Source organism: Bubalus kerabau, chromosome 5 (genome assembly GCF_029407905.1).
Source record: "Bubalus kerabau isolate K-KA32 ecotype Philippines breed swamp buffalo chromosome 5, PCC_UOA_SB_1v2, whole genome shotgun sequence".
In the NCBI taxonomy this organism is placed as follows: domain Eukaryota; kingdom Metazoa; phylum Chordata; class Mammalia; order Artiodactyla; family Bovidae; genus Bubalus; species Bubalus kerabau.
In genome coordinates this window covers 116,195,471-116,213,685 of record NC_073628.1, presented here as the reverse complement: position 1 = coordinate 116,213,685, position 18,215 = coordinate 116,195,471, and the positions used below count along the sequence as shown (strand labels likewise).

Genomic DNA, 18,215 nt, shown 5'->3' with positions numbered 1-18,215 from the left:
GACAGAAGTATAGTTGATTTATAATACTGTATTAGTCTCAGTGTACAGCAAATGATTCAGTAACACATATTTTCTTCAGATTATTTTCTATTATAGATTATTGTAAGATATTGAATATAGTTCCCTATGCCATACAGTAATTCCATGTTGCTTATCTATTTTATGCATAGTAGTTTATATCTGTTAATCCCATACTCCTAATTTATCCTATCCCACCCTCCACCATGGCTTGATTTAAAAAAAAAAAATACCATGCACTGATTATTTGGAAAATGCTTAGTTCACTCAGTTATGAAGATCTTCCAAATGTTCATATATTTCATTATACAATACCAAGAAAATCACAATTATTATCACTATGATCTTATAAGAAAAATTCTTTAGTTTTAGGTGGTAGATAGAAGTTTTTACCATTGGCAAGAAATACTGTCAATTGTCTTCTTTGAAGTACAAGCACACTTTGTTCATTTTTGAGAAAATGACTGTCAAATATTCTATTCTGAATAAACACAGTTTGTCTCTGGATAACTCTTTCAGGTAAGAACAGTATTCCACGAAAAAATGTGGCTAGCTCAGCTTGCAGCTGAAACAACTGTACAAATGCTTTCCCATGAGTTAATCACCTTCCCCTAATATCCAGGAAAAGTGCATTGTAGGCTTCCCATTCCTGTCACGCAGAACACAAAAACAAGTACTCAAACGCCAACATAATAAAAATAATTTTACTAGACTTAATCAAGACATTCTTTAGTAAAATTAGCTTTTTTTTGCTGCAAGTGTATGGCAATGGAAGATAAAGACTACTAGCAGTTTGGTGCCACTGCCTGATTTGTGCTAAATAAGGCCTCAGCAGTTTTACCCACCATTGCTGTTGCACCATTTAGTGCAAATATCAATATATAAAAACGGCAAATTCACATCTTACTGTCCTCATGAAAACAATTTTGATCTCCTTCTCCCATGAAAAAAGTCGAAGGGATTCCCAGAGCTCTACAAACCACCTACTAGCTTAGGCCCGAGTTTCTAAATCAATTAATGTATAATTTCACCCAATCCAAGACTAGCAGAAAGAAAATATTTTTTTTATGGATTCTAAGGGGGAAATGTTTGCGTCTCTCTTAAGAATAAGCCATAAGGTTGTAGAAGCAACTGTTCACTTTAAAATGATTAATGGTACATTCATTTTTAAATGCTTATTTTATGTTATGTGTGTTGTTGTTGTTGTTTAGTCATAAGTCATGTCTGACTCTTTGTGACCCCACGGACTGTAGCCTGCCAGACCCCTCTATCCATGGAATTCTCCAGGCAAGAATATTGGAGTGGATAACTATTCCCTTCTCCAGAGGATCTTCCCGACTCAGGGATCAAACCTGGTCTCCTGCATTGCAGGCAGATTCTTCACTATCTGGGCTTCCCTGATAGCTCGGTTGGTAAAGAATCCACCTGTCGTGTCCAACTCTCTGCGACCCTATGGATGGTAGCCGGCCAGCTTCTCTGTCCATGGCATTCTCCAGGCAAGAATACGGGAGTGGATTGCCATTTCCTTCTCCAGGTATTGGACAGCAGAGATACAGAATGTTACCATTATTGAATGGGTTTTATATCTAGTACACTTTTTCCTGCATTGTTATATTTTCTTGCAGAAATATGCTCTATTTCATCTATCACTGAAGAAATAAGTTGTTTCCACTTTCCCCTATACAGTGCAAAAGCTTTGAGGATATATACCAAGACACAGAAATGCTGAGTCACAGATTATATGTGTCTTCAAGTTGACGAGATACAATCAAACTACTCTGAAAGGGGTACACCAGTTTCAGGAACTCTCTCACCAGCTACAGAGAACTTCAGAAACAAAAACTGGAGACCTAAGACAGTTAAGTCTTAAACCTGTCTTAAAACTTCCGATTTAATCCTTCAAACTCAGTCTTCCCCTCAAATTATCTGCGAATTCTAAAGTAGCATAGACAAAAAGGCTAAGGAATTAAGCCAGAAACCTCTCAACAGCACAGCAGAAATCCTATAGTCTCTTGTGCTGGTAAAAAAAAAAAAAAAAGTTAACCAGGCTTTTAGCTAAAATCCCTGCAGGGTCACAACCTAGGCTTGATGCAAAGCAGGAGACTAAGGCTTATCAACACTGTAACCCAATACCAACCCAGCTCAGCCCTTGAGTGGAATAAAATGAACAGCTGACTACTCCAAATGCATAGCAGAGGAAAAAACAAATCCTAAGTGAAGATAACATCATTTGGAGCCTTTGCAGTTATTTATACACACTGTCCAGCATTGATTTTAAAAAAATTACTGGCATGCAAAGAAAAAGGATCGTATGATAATAAAAAATAGTAGCAGACAATAGTAGTAGACACACAAATGTCCAAATGATGGAGTTGGAGATAAGGGAGTTAAAAAAGTGGGCTCCTCTGGTAGCTCAGTTGATAAAGAAACCTCCTCCAATACAGGAGACCCCCGTTCGATTCCTGGGTCGGGAAGATCTGCTGGAGAAGGGATAGGCTAACCACTCCAGTATATTTGGGCTTCACTGGTGGCTCAGGTGGTTAAGAATCCACCTGCAATGCGGGAGACCTGGGTTAGATCCCTGGGTTTGGAAGATCCCCTGTAGAAGGGAAAGGCTACCCACTCCAGTATCCTGGCCTGGAGAATTCCATGGACTGCATAGTCCATGGGGCTACAAAGAGTCAGACACAACTGAGCAACCTTCACTTTCACTTTTCTTTCAAGTTAAAAAAACTATGTATAATGTGTTCAAAAAATAATAGAAAAATACAGAAAAACAGATGAAAAGGTAGAAAATTTCAACAAGAATGAAAATCTATAAAAAAGAACAAAACAGGTATTAGAGAACTAAAAAAAATTCAAATTAAGAATTCATTGGATAGATTTAACAGTATATATCACAGTGCAAAACCCTAAAGAGATAATTTTCAAAAACTGATGAAATAATACAGACAATAGATTTAAGAAGCTCAGCAAACTCTAATAGTATCAATATTAAAAAAAAAAACCCAAAAAAAAACTACCTAGGTGCATCACAGTAAATCTATATAAAATCATTGTAAAATCAAAGACAAATTTTTGTTTTTATTTTTTGGCCACACTGTGTGACTTGCAGGATTTTAGTTCCCCAACAAGGGGCTGAACCCAATCCCTGGCAGTGGAAGTGCCAAGTCCTAACCACTGGACTACCAGGGAATTCCCGAGACAAATTCTTAAAAATCTTAAAAGCAATCTCTGAAAGAATTAACTTGTGTCTCCATGGGAACAAAGGAAAGCAGTAGACAATGGAAAATGAAATCATTAAAAATGTTAAAGGAAAATAATCCTATACCTACTTAAAAATATCCTTCAAAAATGAAGGTAAGGGACTGTCCTTGTGGTCTAGTGGTTAAGACACCATGCTTCTGCTGCAGGGGCCATGGGTTTGATGCCTGGTCAAGGAACTAACATCCTGCATGCCACAAAGCATGGCCAAAAAATATGGGAAAAAAAAGAAGGTAAAACAAGTATATCTTCAAACTAATGAAAGTAAAATTTGGTATCAGCAAGCATACAATAAAATAACAGATTCACCAAAATTAAAAGTTGTGTGCCTCAAAGTATAGTATCAAGAAAGTGAAAACAAGCCCACGGAATGAGAAATTATTTGTAAATTCAGTTTCTTCCTGCTTTACAAAGAGAAAGCTACTGTAATATTGTAAAAAATTATTTATTTAAACTAAGGGAGAATTTAAGTTACTTTAAAACCTTTTTTTTGGATTAAAAAAATAACATCTTTAAAAAAAAAGTATTTCAACTTCATATGACCAGTGATGCTTCCTCAGGTGAACATTTTTTTTGTGGGGCCATGCTGTGTGGCTTGTAGGATTTTAGTTCCCCAACCAGGGACCAAACCTGGACCACAGCAATAAAAGCACCAAATCCTAACCACTGGACCACCAAGGAATTCCCTCTATGGCAAAGTTAAACAAAAACAAACTTTTAAGTAACATTCCAATATATGACTCAAATGATTAAGTTCATAGACTATCCAACATAGCAGCTAGTACCTGCTAACAGGTCAATAAAGGGAAACTAAGCAACCACTCCAGTACTCTTGCCTGGAAAGTTCCATGGACAGAGGAGCCTGGTGGGCTGCAGTCCATGGGGTTGCGAAGAGTCGGACATGACTGAGCAACTTCACTTTCACTTTTCACTTTCATGCACTGGAGAAGGAAATGGCAACCCACTCCAGTGTTCTTGCCTGGAGAATCCCAAGGACGGCGGAGCCTGGTGGGCTGCCATCTATGGGGTCGTACAGAGTTGGACACGACAGAAGTGACTTAGCAGCAGCAGAATTTATTAAATACTTACCAGGCAATGTGAAACACATTTTATATATGTTATCTCATTTAATCCTCACAACCACCATATGAAATATAATCTCACTTCAATAGATGGGGAGACTAAGTCTCAGAGAGTTACTTAAACTTGACCATGATTACACATTTGCAACTGGCAAAGCTGGAATTCAAATAATAACAACTAACATTTATTGAGCATTTACCTTTGTGCCAAGGTCTGTTCTAAATTTATTATATATATTACTCATTTATTCCTCTCAACAACAAAGTATGTTATTACTATTATGATCAGTTTATAGAAAATGAAACTGAGGCACAGATAAGTAACTTTTCGAGATTATAAAACTAATAATTGGTAGATCTGGGATTTTAATCTAGGCAATCTGAATTTAGGGCTTCCCTGATGGCTTAGTGGTAAAGAATCTGTCTGTCACTATGGGTCAATCCCTGGGTTGGGAAAATCCCCTGGAGACAGAAACGGCAATCCATTCCAATATTTTTACCTAGGAAATCCAGTGGACAGAGGAGTCTGGAGGGCTCCAGTCCAGGGGCTTGCAAAGAATTGGACACGACTCAGTGACTAAACAACAACAAACAATCTGAATCTAGAGCCTGAATTCTTAACCATGACACTACACTGCCTCTCCAGGATTCAAATCCCAGGTCCTGCTAGGTCCACTAAGCCTAAATATTTGTCAATTTGTAATTCATGTATCTTAAAAGTCTATTTAGGGAAACAATGACTAAAAAGTTAAGCCAATTAGACTCACAAATATTATAATTTTTAAAATACACATATCAAAACACAATTGTACAATATTTTACACAGCAAATGAAAGCAGGTTTGACTTAATACGGTACTCTGTTAGCAGTGAAGCACAATCCTAATTTAGAAGAAATAAGGCCATTAAGCAACTCTTGTAATTATAGTAGTAGGCATAACGAGTGGTTAATATCAACTAAATCTCCTTCAATGAGATAATAAGAAAAAAAGACTAGGCGAAATAATAGATTTCACACTCTAATTTGTCCCCTTTGTTTTCCTAACATACCTTTTCTTGCTGCAGCCTTAAGAGCAAACCACGCTGCTTCTTCCGGAGTGGGGGCATTTTGTCATCTTCACCTTTATCTCGCAGATGTCTGCAATCATTCCCATTGAGACAAAATTAGTTTAAATTCCTATTCTAATATCAAGAATTCTCAACCCCTTAAAGTTTTTAAATCATTTAACATTTTCAAATGTAGAAAACAGTTGCTTTATGCAACAATTCCTATCCCAACCAATATTTTATTGGATATGTGATATAAGCAAATCTTAGACTATGTCCTTTAAAGATAGAATAGCTTTGAGAATCTATAACACAACAAAGTAATTAAGCATAAAATAACAATAAAAGAGTCAGTTAAGTGATGAAAGAAATACAAAGAGAATGTTATATGAGTAGGAGGTCTTGAAAGCAACATGATTCAACAATGACTGCTATACTTCTAGCCTGAGAAACAAGGTTGATCAAATTAAATGAGGAAACAAAAACATCTTTAAAAACAAAGCATTTCATGAAAGGAGAAACTGAACAGTCAAAATTATGTTCATTGAAAGAACTTACTTTTTCTGATGCTCTAACCAGGCTAGTTCAGCTTTAGTTTTCTCCTTCAAGGCCTTTTCACGGAGACGCAGGAGTGAAGACTGGTGAGCTGCTCTCATTTCCTCTTCTTTCATATATTGTCGAACCATCTCCATAGTAAATTTAGAAAAGCTGTCCTGTCCTCCTGAGAATGGCATGCTCAGCTCCTGAGTTAGAGAGTTTAAGTCATCTTGATCACTGTATATACCTTTTGGAACTTAATTAACTTCATTAAAAGAGGTGTGCACTTATAAAAATAAATTATGTATATAAAAAGGCTGCCAACCATGTTAAAGAACATTCTTCAAAAAAAAGGCACATGAGAGAGAAAGTAACACTCAACTTCTAATTTATTTACCCAATAAAATTTTAACAAATAACTAGAATAAGTCAGGCACTGTCCCAGAGATGTAAAGATGGTAAGAATTTGTCCCTGTTATCCCAAAGGCTTAAAATTTCATAAGAAGGATTATATAAATGCAATTTTTTAAATGGAATAAAGTGTTGTTAAGACTGAAGTGAATGAAAAAGCTCAAGACATAACTCTGGCTCACATCCTCAAAGGTCCTATGTATTATTTTGAGGAATATGTTTGTTAAGCTACTTTATAAGGAAAGAAAAGCTAAATTCTATACTCTCCCCCCCCCCCCAAAAAAAACCCAAAATTGGTACCTTAGGAAAAATATTCTGGTAGCTGACAACTGAGTTCAAATACAAAATGATACTTCACACCTTTGAGAGAGCATATCCATAACTATATATGAAGTATCTCCACGGGTAAACTGAAACACACCTTGGCAGAGGACAGGGTAGTCTTTTCTGGAGAAGTTTCTTCATCAGAGTCATCATGATGGCCTCTTTTCTTTTCCATGTTAAATCTGCGATGACTCTCAGAAGGTAGTAAAGATCGAAATGATTTTTCTTCTATTTCATCTTCTGTCATGGATTCATCAAATTTCAGGGAATATTCTGTTGCAACAGAAGTTGAATCTAAAAGAATATGGAGCAAGTAGACGTTATCATTACAAAAGTTTCAGTAGATATTCAATTAGTAGCCCCTGTTGTATCTTTACAGGACCATCTAACAAATTAAAGAAGTGAACACCAATTATTAATAGGCATGGAATAATAAGCAAAATTCACTCACTTTACAAACAAGAAACAGAAAAAAACCTAAACTATCTAAAAATACTAGTACAAGAAATATGGCAAAAGTGTAATGTACTTCATATATAAAGAGCTCTTATAAATCAATCAGAAAACCAGTCAATGGGGTCACAGAGTTGGACACAACTGATACCACAAATACCCCTGAAACAACAAATACCCCTACAGAAAAATGAAAAATTGCCATGATATGATGCTTCACAAAGGAAATATTAATGGCCAAAATTAAGTTTTTTAAAAAAGATTAACATGACTAGAAGTTAAAGAAATGCAAATGAAAAAATTTTTAGAAATTCCTCAATCCCATGCTTAATTAAAAACATAACAGCTCTTTTAGGTTGGTTCCTGTGCGCCTTTGACATTCCCCCTGCCCTTCAATCCTTTCTTTCACTTCATATTTTCCCTGTATAGTCCTAGAGTCAGTCATTTCTCCAAAGAGCTCTGGTTTCTTTTATTGGAGAATATTTAGAAACCACAATCTTGGCATGGTTGTCCTTATAACTACTAGGACATTGTTGCTTCTCCACTCTCTCTCAGTGGACAGAGCTTCTCTCTTCACTCTCAGTGGAGAGAGTCAAGTAATATTAATAACTGCAGGTATACCAACCCATCTACATACACACATACACGTTCCTGTATCTATCCACCCATCCAAACATAATCCATACTGATGTTTCTGACTCTAATCCTGTATCACAGGATTCATTCTAGTCTTCCTTTCTTGTATGTCTATAATTTCTATCTCCAACACTGAGAAATCTATTTCCCACAATTTAACATCCATTTACTTATCTGTTCAACCCCATCAGATATGTAAACAACTGTAAACTGTCCATCTGTAAAAAACAAACTTACCAACTAGAATACAGAGTTTTTATACTATTTCTTTTGTATTTAAGCTTACAATTCCTACTGGAAAATACCATTTTCCAAACTTATCTGGGCCAGCTCCTTTTCCCTCCAACCCCACCCCTTCAGTGTGGTTATGCTATTCATTTGTACTGCAGTTAGGTTGATTTGTCATAGACATTCCATCCTGGGACCTCCCCATTCCAACATCCTGGTTGGTGTGTGTGTCTTTAGTTTGCATATGTTAAAGCTTACTCTTTGTAATGTACAGTTTTAGGGTTTTGACAAATGCACATCAGACAGTACATGCTGAACACACAATACCTTATTACGTAACAGCTGTTTCACACTACAAGTTCTTCTGTGCATCTCTGTGTAGTCTAACACTTTGTCTTCCACTTGATACCTGGGAAATATTAATCTGTTTTCCACCCCTATAGTTTGGCCTTTTCCAGAATGTCATATAAATGGAATCATACAATATATATAATTTGGGGGCTTGCTAACTGCACTCAGTAAAATTCACTTAAAATTGATTCGTGTTGGTCCATGAATCAAATTGTTCCTTGCTGAACAGTATTCTACTGCCTAGATTTAGCAGTTTGTTTATCCATTCCCCTCATGAGACATCTTGATTACTTCCAGTTTTTTAGCAATTGTGAATAACGATGCCATGAACGTTAAACATACAGATTTTTGTGTGGACTTAAGCTTTCAGATCACTAGGTAAATATCTAGGCATATGACTACTGGGTCATTATTAAATATACTGTGAATATGTCATCCCGAGGCACCATGTCATTTTACATTCTCATCAGTGATGAATTCAAGTTCCTGGTGCCCAGGACCCTTGCCACCAATTTGTTGTTTTTTTGGATTTCAGTCATTCTGATAAGCAAGTTACACTATCTCACTGAGATTTTAATTTTCATTTGTATGTTTTCTTCAATGAAGTATCTGTTTAGATCTCTGCATATTTTTTAACTGGGTTGCTGATTTTCCTGTTGAGTTTTAAGAGTCTTTTATGTACTCTGGATATAAGTCTATTATCAAATATGTGTTTTTGTACAAATATTTTTTAACAGTCTGTGATTTTTCATTATCTTAATAATCTCTCTCATAGAGCAGAATTTAAAAAATTTTAATAAAGTACATCTTGTCAATTTCTTCCTTCATGGATTGTACTTTTGGTGTTATATTTAACAAATCATTGCCAAACCAAAGTGACTTAGATTTTTTCTTGTTTTCTTCCTCATATTAGTTTTTCAGAGTTTTAATTTCTTTGGATCTTGGTTGCCCCATCAATTCTAGCCACCTTAATCTTCTATAGGCATGTTCACTGTTGGATAGCTCTTATGTCTCATCCCACAGAATCCCAGAAGTCTGAAAGCTTTGCTTTTTCATCCTGTCTCTTGCCCTTTAATCCAAACTGGTTGTGTCTCTGCTCATATAATCCCATGTGTACTCCTGGCTTCAGCTGAACATGCTGAGGTGGCTGATTAAATCCATGGGCAGTTTATGAAGTAACTGTCTACTTGTGCCCTTAGTGTTCTCTCCGGAACTCGCTTTCTCCTTTTTTTACAACATGCACAGGCTGAGAATTTTCCAAATCTTCAAATTCCGGTTCATTTTTTGAATTGAATTGAATTGAATTATTTGTTTAATAATTCCTTCAATTTATTTCTTCTTTCACATTTTACCATAAGCTGTAAGAAGAAATTAGGCCAGGCCTTCAATGTTTTGCTTAGAAATCTCCTCAACTAAATATCCAGGGTCATCACTTTTAATTTCCACTTTCCACAAAACATGGTCCACTGGAGAAGGGAATGGCAAACCACTTCAGTATTCTTGCCTTGAGAACCCCATGAACAGTATGAAAAGGCAAATAGGTATGACACTGAAAGATGAACTCCTCAGGTCGGTAGGTGCCCAATATGCTACTGGAGAAGAGCAGAGAAATAACTCCAGAAAGAGTGAAGAAATGGAGCCAAAGCAACACCACCACACAGTTGTGGATGTGATTAGTGATGGAAGTAAAGTCCAATGCTGTGAAGAGCAATATTCCATAGGAACCTGGAATGTCAGGTCCATGAATCAGGACAAATTAAAAGTGGTCAAACAGGAGATGGCAAGAGTGAACACTGACATTTTAGGAATCACTGAACTAAAATGAACTGGAATGGGTGAATTTAACTCAGATGACCATTGTGTCTACTACTGTGGGCAAGAATCCCTTAGAAGAAATGGAGTAGCTATCATGGTCAACAGGAGAGTCCAAAATCCAGTACTTGTATGCAATCTCAAAAACGACAGAATGATGTCTGCTCATTTCCAAGGCAAACCATCCAATACAACAATAATCCAAGTCTATGCCTCAACCAGTAATGCTGAAGAAGCTGAAGCTGAATGGTTCTATGAAGACCTACAAGACCTTCTAGAACTAACACCCAAAAAAGATGTCATCTTCATTATAGGGGACTGGAATGCAGAAGTAGGAAGTCAAGAGCTACCTGGAGTAACAGGCAAATTTGGCCTTGGAGTACAAAACGAGGCAGGTCAAAGGCTAACAGAGTTTTGCCAAGAGAACGCACTGGTCATAGCAAACACCCTCTTCCAACAGCACAAGACAAAACTCTACACATGGACATCACCAGATGGTCAATACCGAAAACAGATTGATTATATTCTTCGCAGCCAAAGATGGAGAAGCTCTATACAGTCAGCAAAAACAAGACCGGGAGCTGATTGTGGCTCAGATCATGAGCTCCTTATTGCCAAATTCAAACTTAAATTGAAGAAAGTAGGTAAAATCAATAGACCATTCAGTTATGACCTAAATCAAATCCCTTATGATTATACAGTGGAAGTGACAAATAGATTCAAGGGATTAGATCTGATAGAGTGTCAGAAGAACTATGGACAGAGGTTCGTGACACTGTACAGGAGACAGGGATCAAGACCATCCAAAGAAGAAGAAATGCAAAAAGGCAAATGGTTGTCAGATGAGGCCTTATAAATAGCTGAGAAAAGAAGAGAAGCTAAAGGCAAAGGAGAAAAGGAAAGATATACCCATCTGAATGCAGAGTTCCAAACAATAGCAAGGAGAGATAAGAAAGCCTTGCTCAGCTATCAATGCAAAGAAATTGAGGAAAACAACAAAAAGGAAAAGACTAGATAGAGATCTCTTCAAGAAAATTAGAGATTCCAAGGGAACACTTCATGCAAAGATGGGCATAATAAAGGACAGAAACGGTATGGACCTAACAGAAGCAGAAGATACTAAGAAGAGGTGGCAAGAATACACAATAGAACTATACAAAAAAGATCTTCATGACTCAGATAACCACGATGGTGTGATCACTCACCTACAGTCAGACAACCTGGAATGTGAAGTCAAGTGGGCCTTAGGAAGCAAAACTATGAACAAAAGTAGTGGAGGTGATGGAGCTATTTCAAAGGTGAGCTATTTCAAAGCCTAAAAGATGATGCTGTGAAAGTGCTGCACTCAATATACCAGCAAATCTGGAAAACTCAGCAGTGGCCACAGGACTGGAAAAGGTCAGTTTTCATTCCAATCCCAAAGTAAGCCAATGTCAAACAACGTTCAAACTACCGCACAATTGCACTCATCTCACACACCAGCAAAGTAATGCTCAAAATTCTCTAAGCCAGGCTTCAGCAGTATGTGAACCATGAAATTCCAGATGTTCAAGCTGGATTTAGAAAAGGCAGAGGAACCAGAGATCAAATTGCCAGCATCCACTAGATCATCAAAAAACCAACAGAGTTTCAGAAAAACATCTGCTTTATTGACTATGCCAAAGCCTTTGACTATGTGGATCACAACAAACCGTGGAAAATCCTTAAAGAGATGGGAATACCAGACCACCTGACCTGCCTCCTGAGAAATCTGTATGGAGGTCAGGAAGCAACAGTTAGAACTGGACATGGAACAACAGACTGGTTCCAATTCAGGAAAGGAGTATGTCAAGGCTATATTTTGTCACACTGCTTATTTAACTTATATGCAGAGTGCATCATGAGAAATGCCAGGCTGGATGAAGTTACAAGCTGGAATCAAGATTACCGGGAGAAATATCAATAACCTCAGATATGCAGATGACACCACCCTTATGGCAGAAAGTGAAGAGGAACTAAAAAGCCTCTTGATGAAAGTGAAAGAGGAGAGTGAAAAAGTTGGCTTAAGACCCAACATTCAGAAAACGAAGATCATGGCATCCGGTCCCATTACTTCATGGCAAATAGATGCAGAAACAGCGGAAACAGTGGCAGACTTTATTTTCCTGGGCTCCAAAATCATTGTAGATGGTGATGGTGACTACAGCCATGAAATTAAAAGATGCTTGCTTCTTGGAAGAAAAGCTGTGACCAACCTAGGCAGCATACTGAAAAGCAGAGACATTACTTTACCAACAAAGGTCTGTCTAGTCAAAGCTATGGTTCTTTCAGTAGTCATGTATGGATGTGAGAGTGGACAAAAAGAAAGCTGAGCATTGAAGAATTGCTGCTTTTAAACTATGGTGTTGGAGAAGACTCTTGAGAGTCCCCTGGACTGCAAGGAGATCAAACCTGTCAATCCTAAAGGAAATCATCCCTGAATATTCATTGGAAGGACAGATGCTGAAGCTGAAACTCCAATACTTTGGCCACCTGATGCAAAGAACTGACTCACTGGAAAAGACCCTGATGCTGGGAAAGATTGAGGGCGGGAGGAGAAACAGAGGATGAGATGGTTGGATGGCATCACTGACTCGATGGACATGAGTTTGAGTAGGCTCTGGGAGTTGGTGATGGACAGGGAGGCCTGGAGTGCTGCAGTCCATGGGGTCGCAAAGAGTCGGACACGATTGAGTGACTGAACTGAACTGAACTTCCACAAACACTAGAACAAGTTTAATTAAGTTCTTTGCCACTTTATAACAAAGACTGTCTTTCTTCCAATTTCCAATAACATGTTCCTTTTTGTTGTTTAATCACTAAGTGGTGTCCAACTCTTTTGCGACCCCATGGACCGTAGCCTGCCAGGATCCTCTGTCCATGGCATTTCACAGGCAAGAATACTGGTATGGGTTGCCATTTCCTTCTCCAAGGGATCTTCCTGACCCAGGAATCGAACCCACGCCTTTGATGTTGGCAGGTGGGTTCTTTACCACTGAGTCATCAGGGAAGCCCAAGATGTTCCTTATTTCCACCTTTATTAGACCCCATCAGAATCACCTTTAATATATATATATATATTCCTACCAATAATCTCTGCAGGGCAATGTGAGCTTTTTTTTGCATGAACCTCAAAACTGTTCTATCCTTTACTCATTATCCAGTTTCAAAGCCACTTTCACACTTAAAGTATAGCAGCACCTCACTTCTAGGTACCAACATCTGTATTAATCAGCTAGGGCTGCCATAACTATAGACTACTATACCCTATATTAGGGCTTCCCAGTGGTAAAGAACCCACCTGCCAATGCAGGAGACATGCAAGACACACTGGTTTTGATCCCTGGGTTGGGAAGAGCCCCTGGAGGAGGAAATGGCAACCCATTCCAGTATTCTTGCCTGGAGAATCCCATGGACAGAGGAGCCCCTCAGGGTATGGTCCACAGGGTCGCAAAGAGTCGGACACCACTGAAGCGACTTAGCACGCACCCCTATTTTATACTCACTATAAAATTTACAAAAAAATATATTTAAAGGATGAATAAATTTAAATATTTTCTTCTTACTTTCCAAAGACTGTCTAGCCCATCCTGCTTTGAACAGAGTTTTAGACTATCAATCAAAAACACTGCTTAATAAAGTTATTTAAGAGCATATCTAAAAATGAAGTCTGTTAATTTGTTGACTTAATGTCTTAAAGGTGCCATTTGTTGCCAAATTTTATTTTCTTTGCTGTATTATTTACTATTCTTGATTTGACAGGTATACACATTTAGTTTATGATGCAGGAGGAGTTAGGTAATGAGTTTATTCTAATAAATATATCTGACAGCATCATCATTTATGGTCTAATCATATATTTTCCTTCTTATGGTCATGTTACATACCTACAATAGGAGAAAAGTAATTTTTTTCAGTATTGAATATATATTTTCCATTCACATGCACATTCTCCTAGATTTAGTTTTGCCTCCCTTTAGGATCATGACACACAATCATGTAAAATATTAGCAATGTTACTAATAAATGCACCATCAAGGCATGGTGCATTTGAAACAGTTTTACCTGAACACATTTAATATCAAACATGAAACCTGTCTATAATATCACCATGTTCTAACTATACTAATTAGCTCAGTCACAAATATCTCAAAGGGCTCAGAAGCCTCCCCACATAAGTAATTACACATATATGTGCAAACAAAGTTACCTTTTTCATCAGGAAGAGATGGTACACTATCACTTCGAAAAGAATCATCAGCAGCGGTCTGAACCTGTTCATCAATAGAACTCGCCATCTTTTCACCATGATGTTTCTTCTCATTTTCCTTAGAAGATGGAACTGAAGGACTTTCTTGACGGCTGCTACCACTACTACTCCTGTTTAGGCATATTATGGAAACAAATGAGAAAAAAAATTAAGGCAACAAAATATGGATATAATTTCAAAGTAATTTATTTGGCCAAGGAAATGTGCTTTATGATCAAGATTTGAAACAATGAAAGATATAAAACATAAAAATGCCACTTAGACCTAAGTCGGAGAAGAAACTATTTTAGAAAAGATGAGTAGCAAAAGAGAAGGTTTCACTTTTAAATAGTAATGATGGGGAACCACTATTCTCAGGTTCTCATTCCCTTTTTGCCTTTCATTTTAAAATCAATCAATTTACTGGGAAAAGGGGCTTCTACTTGCTGTTTTCACTTCCTTACTTTTCATCAACCTCATAATTTATTGAAGCCTGCCTCATTTCCCACCTGCTCTATTGGAACTGTTCTTGTAAACTCTATCTAAATTCTAACTATCACATCCAATAGATAATTTATTTTTCTACATCAGGTGATATGAATCTCTTATCTCCTTCCTTTAAAAACTTGCTAAGCAAATGTAGTAAAATGTTAACACAGTAGAGTAATCTGGAGGAAAGATATTTGGGAAATTTGTATTATTCTTACAATGCTTTTGTAAGCTTGAAATTATAACAAAATTAAATGATAAAAGGGCTCTCCTTTCTTATATTCCCTGACTCTACTCCCCTCTGCTTCTCTCCCTACCTCCCTAGCAGGTTTTCCGGTATTTCTTTCACTTCCTTTTAATTTTTCTATCTTTTTTTAAAATGATTGTGCTTCTTAGGGTTTTGGTTTCTTTCTCCTTTATGCTCTATACCTCCTTAGACAATCTTATGCATATCTATAATTTCTACTGCTATCATCTGGAGTAAGCCTCAAGTCTGTATCATTAGCTCTGCCCTTCTCCTTACTTTAAGCCTCGGGTTTCCAAATGCTTAGTGAACTTGTTTTAAAGTTTAGTATTTTCCTTCCTCCCTCTTTGCTTTCTTTACTTTATCTATTCACTAAATATAAATACATAGTCAACCATGAGCCAAGTTTTAAGGTCCCCTGAATAAGCTATTTCCCTCCTGTGACACGCCCTACCTTTCCTCTGTGCTTAATGAATTCAAGACTCGGTTGAAGTAGCATTTCTGCAAACTGTTTGTAGACCCCTTCTCTACTCTCAAAGAGGGTTTAGTCACTTCTTTTTCTGTGTTTATACTGTGTGTTCAGATTTCTATGATGGTACTTATAAGAATATTACATAATTATTTGTCTGACTTAATAAATGTTTTTGAAAGGATAAATTGTATAATAAAGCTATAAGGTAAAAGAATGCAAGAGACCACAAGCGCTTTGGAATCAGTAGGGTATGTGGTTAATCTCAATTCTTCTACTTAGCAGTTATGTGCCAATCATTCACTCAATAAACATGTAGTAGACTGAGTACCTATGTACTTGGCATATTGCTAAGCTCTAGGGATATAGGAATGACACAGTCTTCATCAGCCTATCAAGAAGTGTTAATAAGGATGTGGAAAATCTTTATATTCCTGGTGAAAATGTAAAACGGAGCAGCTATTTTGGAAAACAGTTTGGCATATCAAGATGTTAAACAGAATTACAATTCCTTTCCTAAGTATATACCCAAGAGAAATGAAATATATCCACACAAGAATTTGTACATGAATGAATCAGTACACAGTGGCACCATTCACAAGAGCAAAAAAAATGAAAAAAATCCTAAAGTCCATCAACTGATGGATAAATGTGGGACATCCATGCAATAGATTATCTGGCTATAGAAAGTATGATACATAATAGATGAACTCTGAAAACATTATGCTAAGTCAAAGAAGCCAGTTCCAAAGAGCCACCTATTGAATGGTGCTATTCATATGAAATATCCAAAATAGACAAAAATCCATAGAAAACAAAGAGTAGATTAGTTGTTGCCAGAAGTTGGGAAAGAAAGGACATACGAGCTGACTGCTAATGGGTATAGGGTTTCATTGCGGGGGTGATGAAAATGAAGTCCTCAAAGAGCTCTAAGTTTAGTCTACAAGTAATAAGTAAAGGAGTAAGAATATAGAAGCTGGTAATGGCTGTAATAGTTACACTTGGATTGCTGTGGGTAAACACAGAAGGGATCTCTAAAGCAGACAAGGGGCTAATACTGATTCTTAAAGGGGAAGTAAAACTATAGTAAATAAAATGGAGTAGGGAGGGTCTAGAAAGAAGGGACAGCACGTAATGGCACAGGAGACAAAGAGAGCAAGGCTCTTAGAGAAATGAAGTAGTTAGAACTAGTAAAATATGGTAAGAGGGGAAATGCCAAGTGACAGAGCTGGAGATGGACTAAAGGCTTAAGTACAAAGGGACTTCCATGCTATACTAAGCGGCTCTGAGGAAACACTGATGTTTCGAAGAGGTAAATAACCAATCCGCTGCAAATTTTCAAACAATCACTCTGGTTGCCATGTGGTTAATGAATAGAAAGGTTAAAGGACAGGAAAACCTATTAGGAGACCACTGCAGGACCTCAGGTGATGGCCTAAATTAAGTGTCAGTGAAGGTTAAATGAAAGTCACATAGTTCCAGACACTTTTTCCACACAACAGTTCCACACAACAGTTATTAAGTATGAAAGTACTTAACAACTCTTGGTACTTAATCCCCATTAATTTTCATATTTTTCAGTCTCATGATTTAATATTTTAAATTGAGGTTTTAGTGTACTTTGATAACATAGGTATCCTATCTCTAGGAATGATGGTAAGTAGCCTCTAAAACTTTTTAATCCAAGGATAGATCCATCACTGAAAATTACAGATGTTACCAAGTATCAAGTATCAATGACAAAGTATTTAATCTTCTTTCATAATGATAAAAATTAGTACATACAGTAATGTCAAAAAATATGGATATCAGCAAAGCAGTGTACTCTCAAGCCAGATACATCATGGTTCAATTTTTTGATGTGCTACTAGCTATGTGATTGTAGATAAGTTTCTTAACATCTCTATGATCCTTAGTTCCCTTACATAAAAAAGGACAATAATATCGTTCTTGGAAGGTTGTTGTGAAGAGTAAATGCAGGAAAAACAATTCTTACAGTACTTGTACAGTAGATTGTCAAGGAATGGTAGCTATATTATTACATGAAACAACTATTTCATAAATGGGCTAAAAATCAGGGAAGCCAGAACAGAAGGGAAAACACTATTTCATTTAAAGAAATAAGACAAAAGAATTTTAAAAAAGCAATGTCTAAGCCATTTGTCAAACTTTACTAAATCAAACTGTCTTCACCTTCTATCACGATTCTTGTATCTTGAAGACTCTGAATAACTATCATATGAAGGGGAAAATTTCTGATGCTTAGAGTCAAGGGTTCCTTCTTTACTCTGAGAAAGTGAACCAGACTGACTTTTCCTACAAAGAAAAGAAAAATTGATTAAAACATTTAAAGTCTCAAATAAGAGAAAGATTTTAAATACTGTTAATATTTAGATAAAATCTTGAATAGAAATTATGAAATATGGGTTACAAACTATTTGAGAAAGGTATTTGTTCATAGAAAAGTATATAACACATTAAAGAATATCTATTTACTATGCAAAATAAACACAAATCACCTCAAGTATCAATGAATGTGAATAGACAAAAAATCTATGAACTAGAGACAAAGTTGATATAAAAA

The 18,215-nt window shown here is 36.8% G+C and overlaps 1 protein-coding gene across 4 annotated transcripts in view; it reads right to left on the bottom strand.

The window, feature by feature from the left end:
• The window catches only part of CEP350 (centrosomal protein 350), a 160,813-nt gene that overhangs the window by 55,973 nt on the left and 86,625 nt on the right, over positions 1-18,215 (bottom strand). For all 4 annotated transcript variants that reach the window (XM_055582851.1, XM_055582854.1, XM_055582853.1 and 1 more), the window contains 5 exons: positions 17,825-17,947; positions 14,391-14,560; positions 6,780-6,976; positions 5,969-6,153; positions 5,414-5,501 (listed from right to left, as the gene is read on the bottom strand). In XM_055582851.1, coding sequence (XP_055438826.1) covers positions 5,414-5,501; positions 5,969-6,153; positions 6,780-6,976; positions 14,391-14,560; positions 17,825-17,947 — 763 coding nt within the window. The remainder of the gene's footprint in view (positions 1-5,413; positions 5,502-5,968; positions 6,154-6,779; positions 6,977-14,390; positions 14,561-17,824; positions 17,948-18,215) is intronic.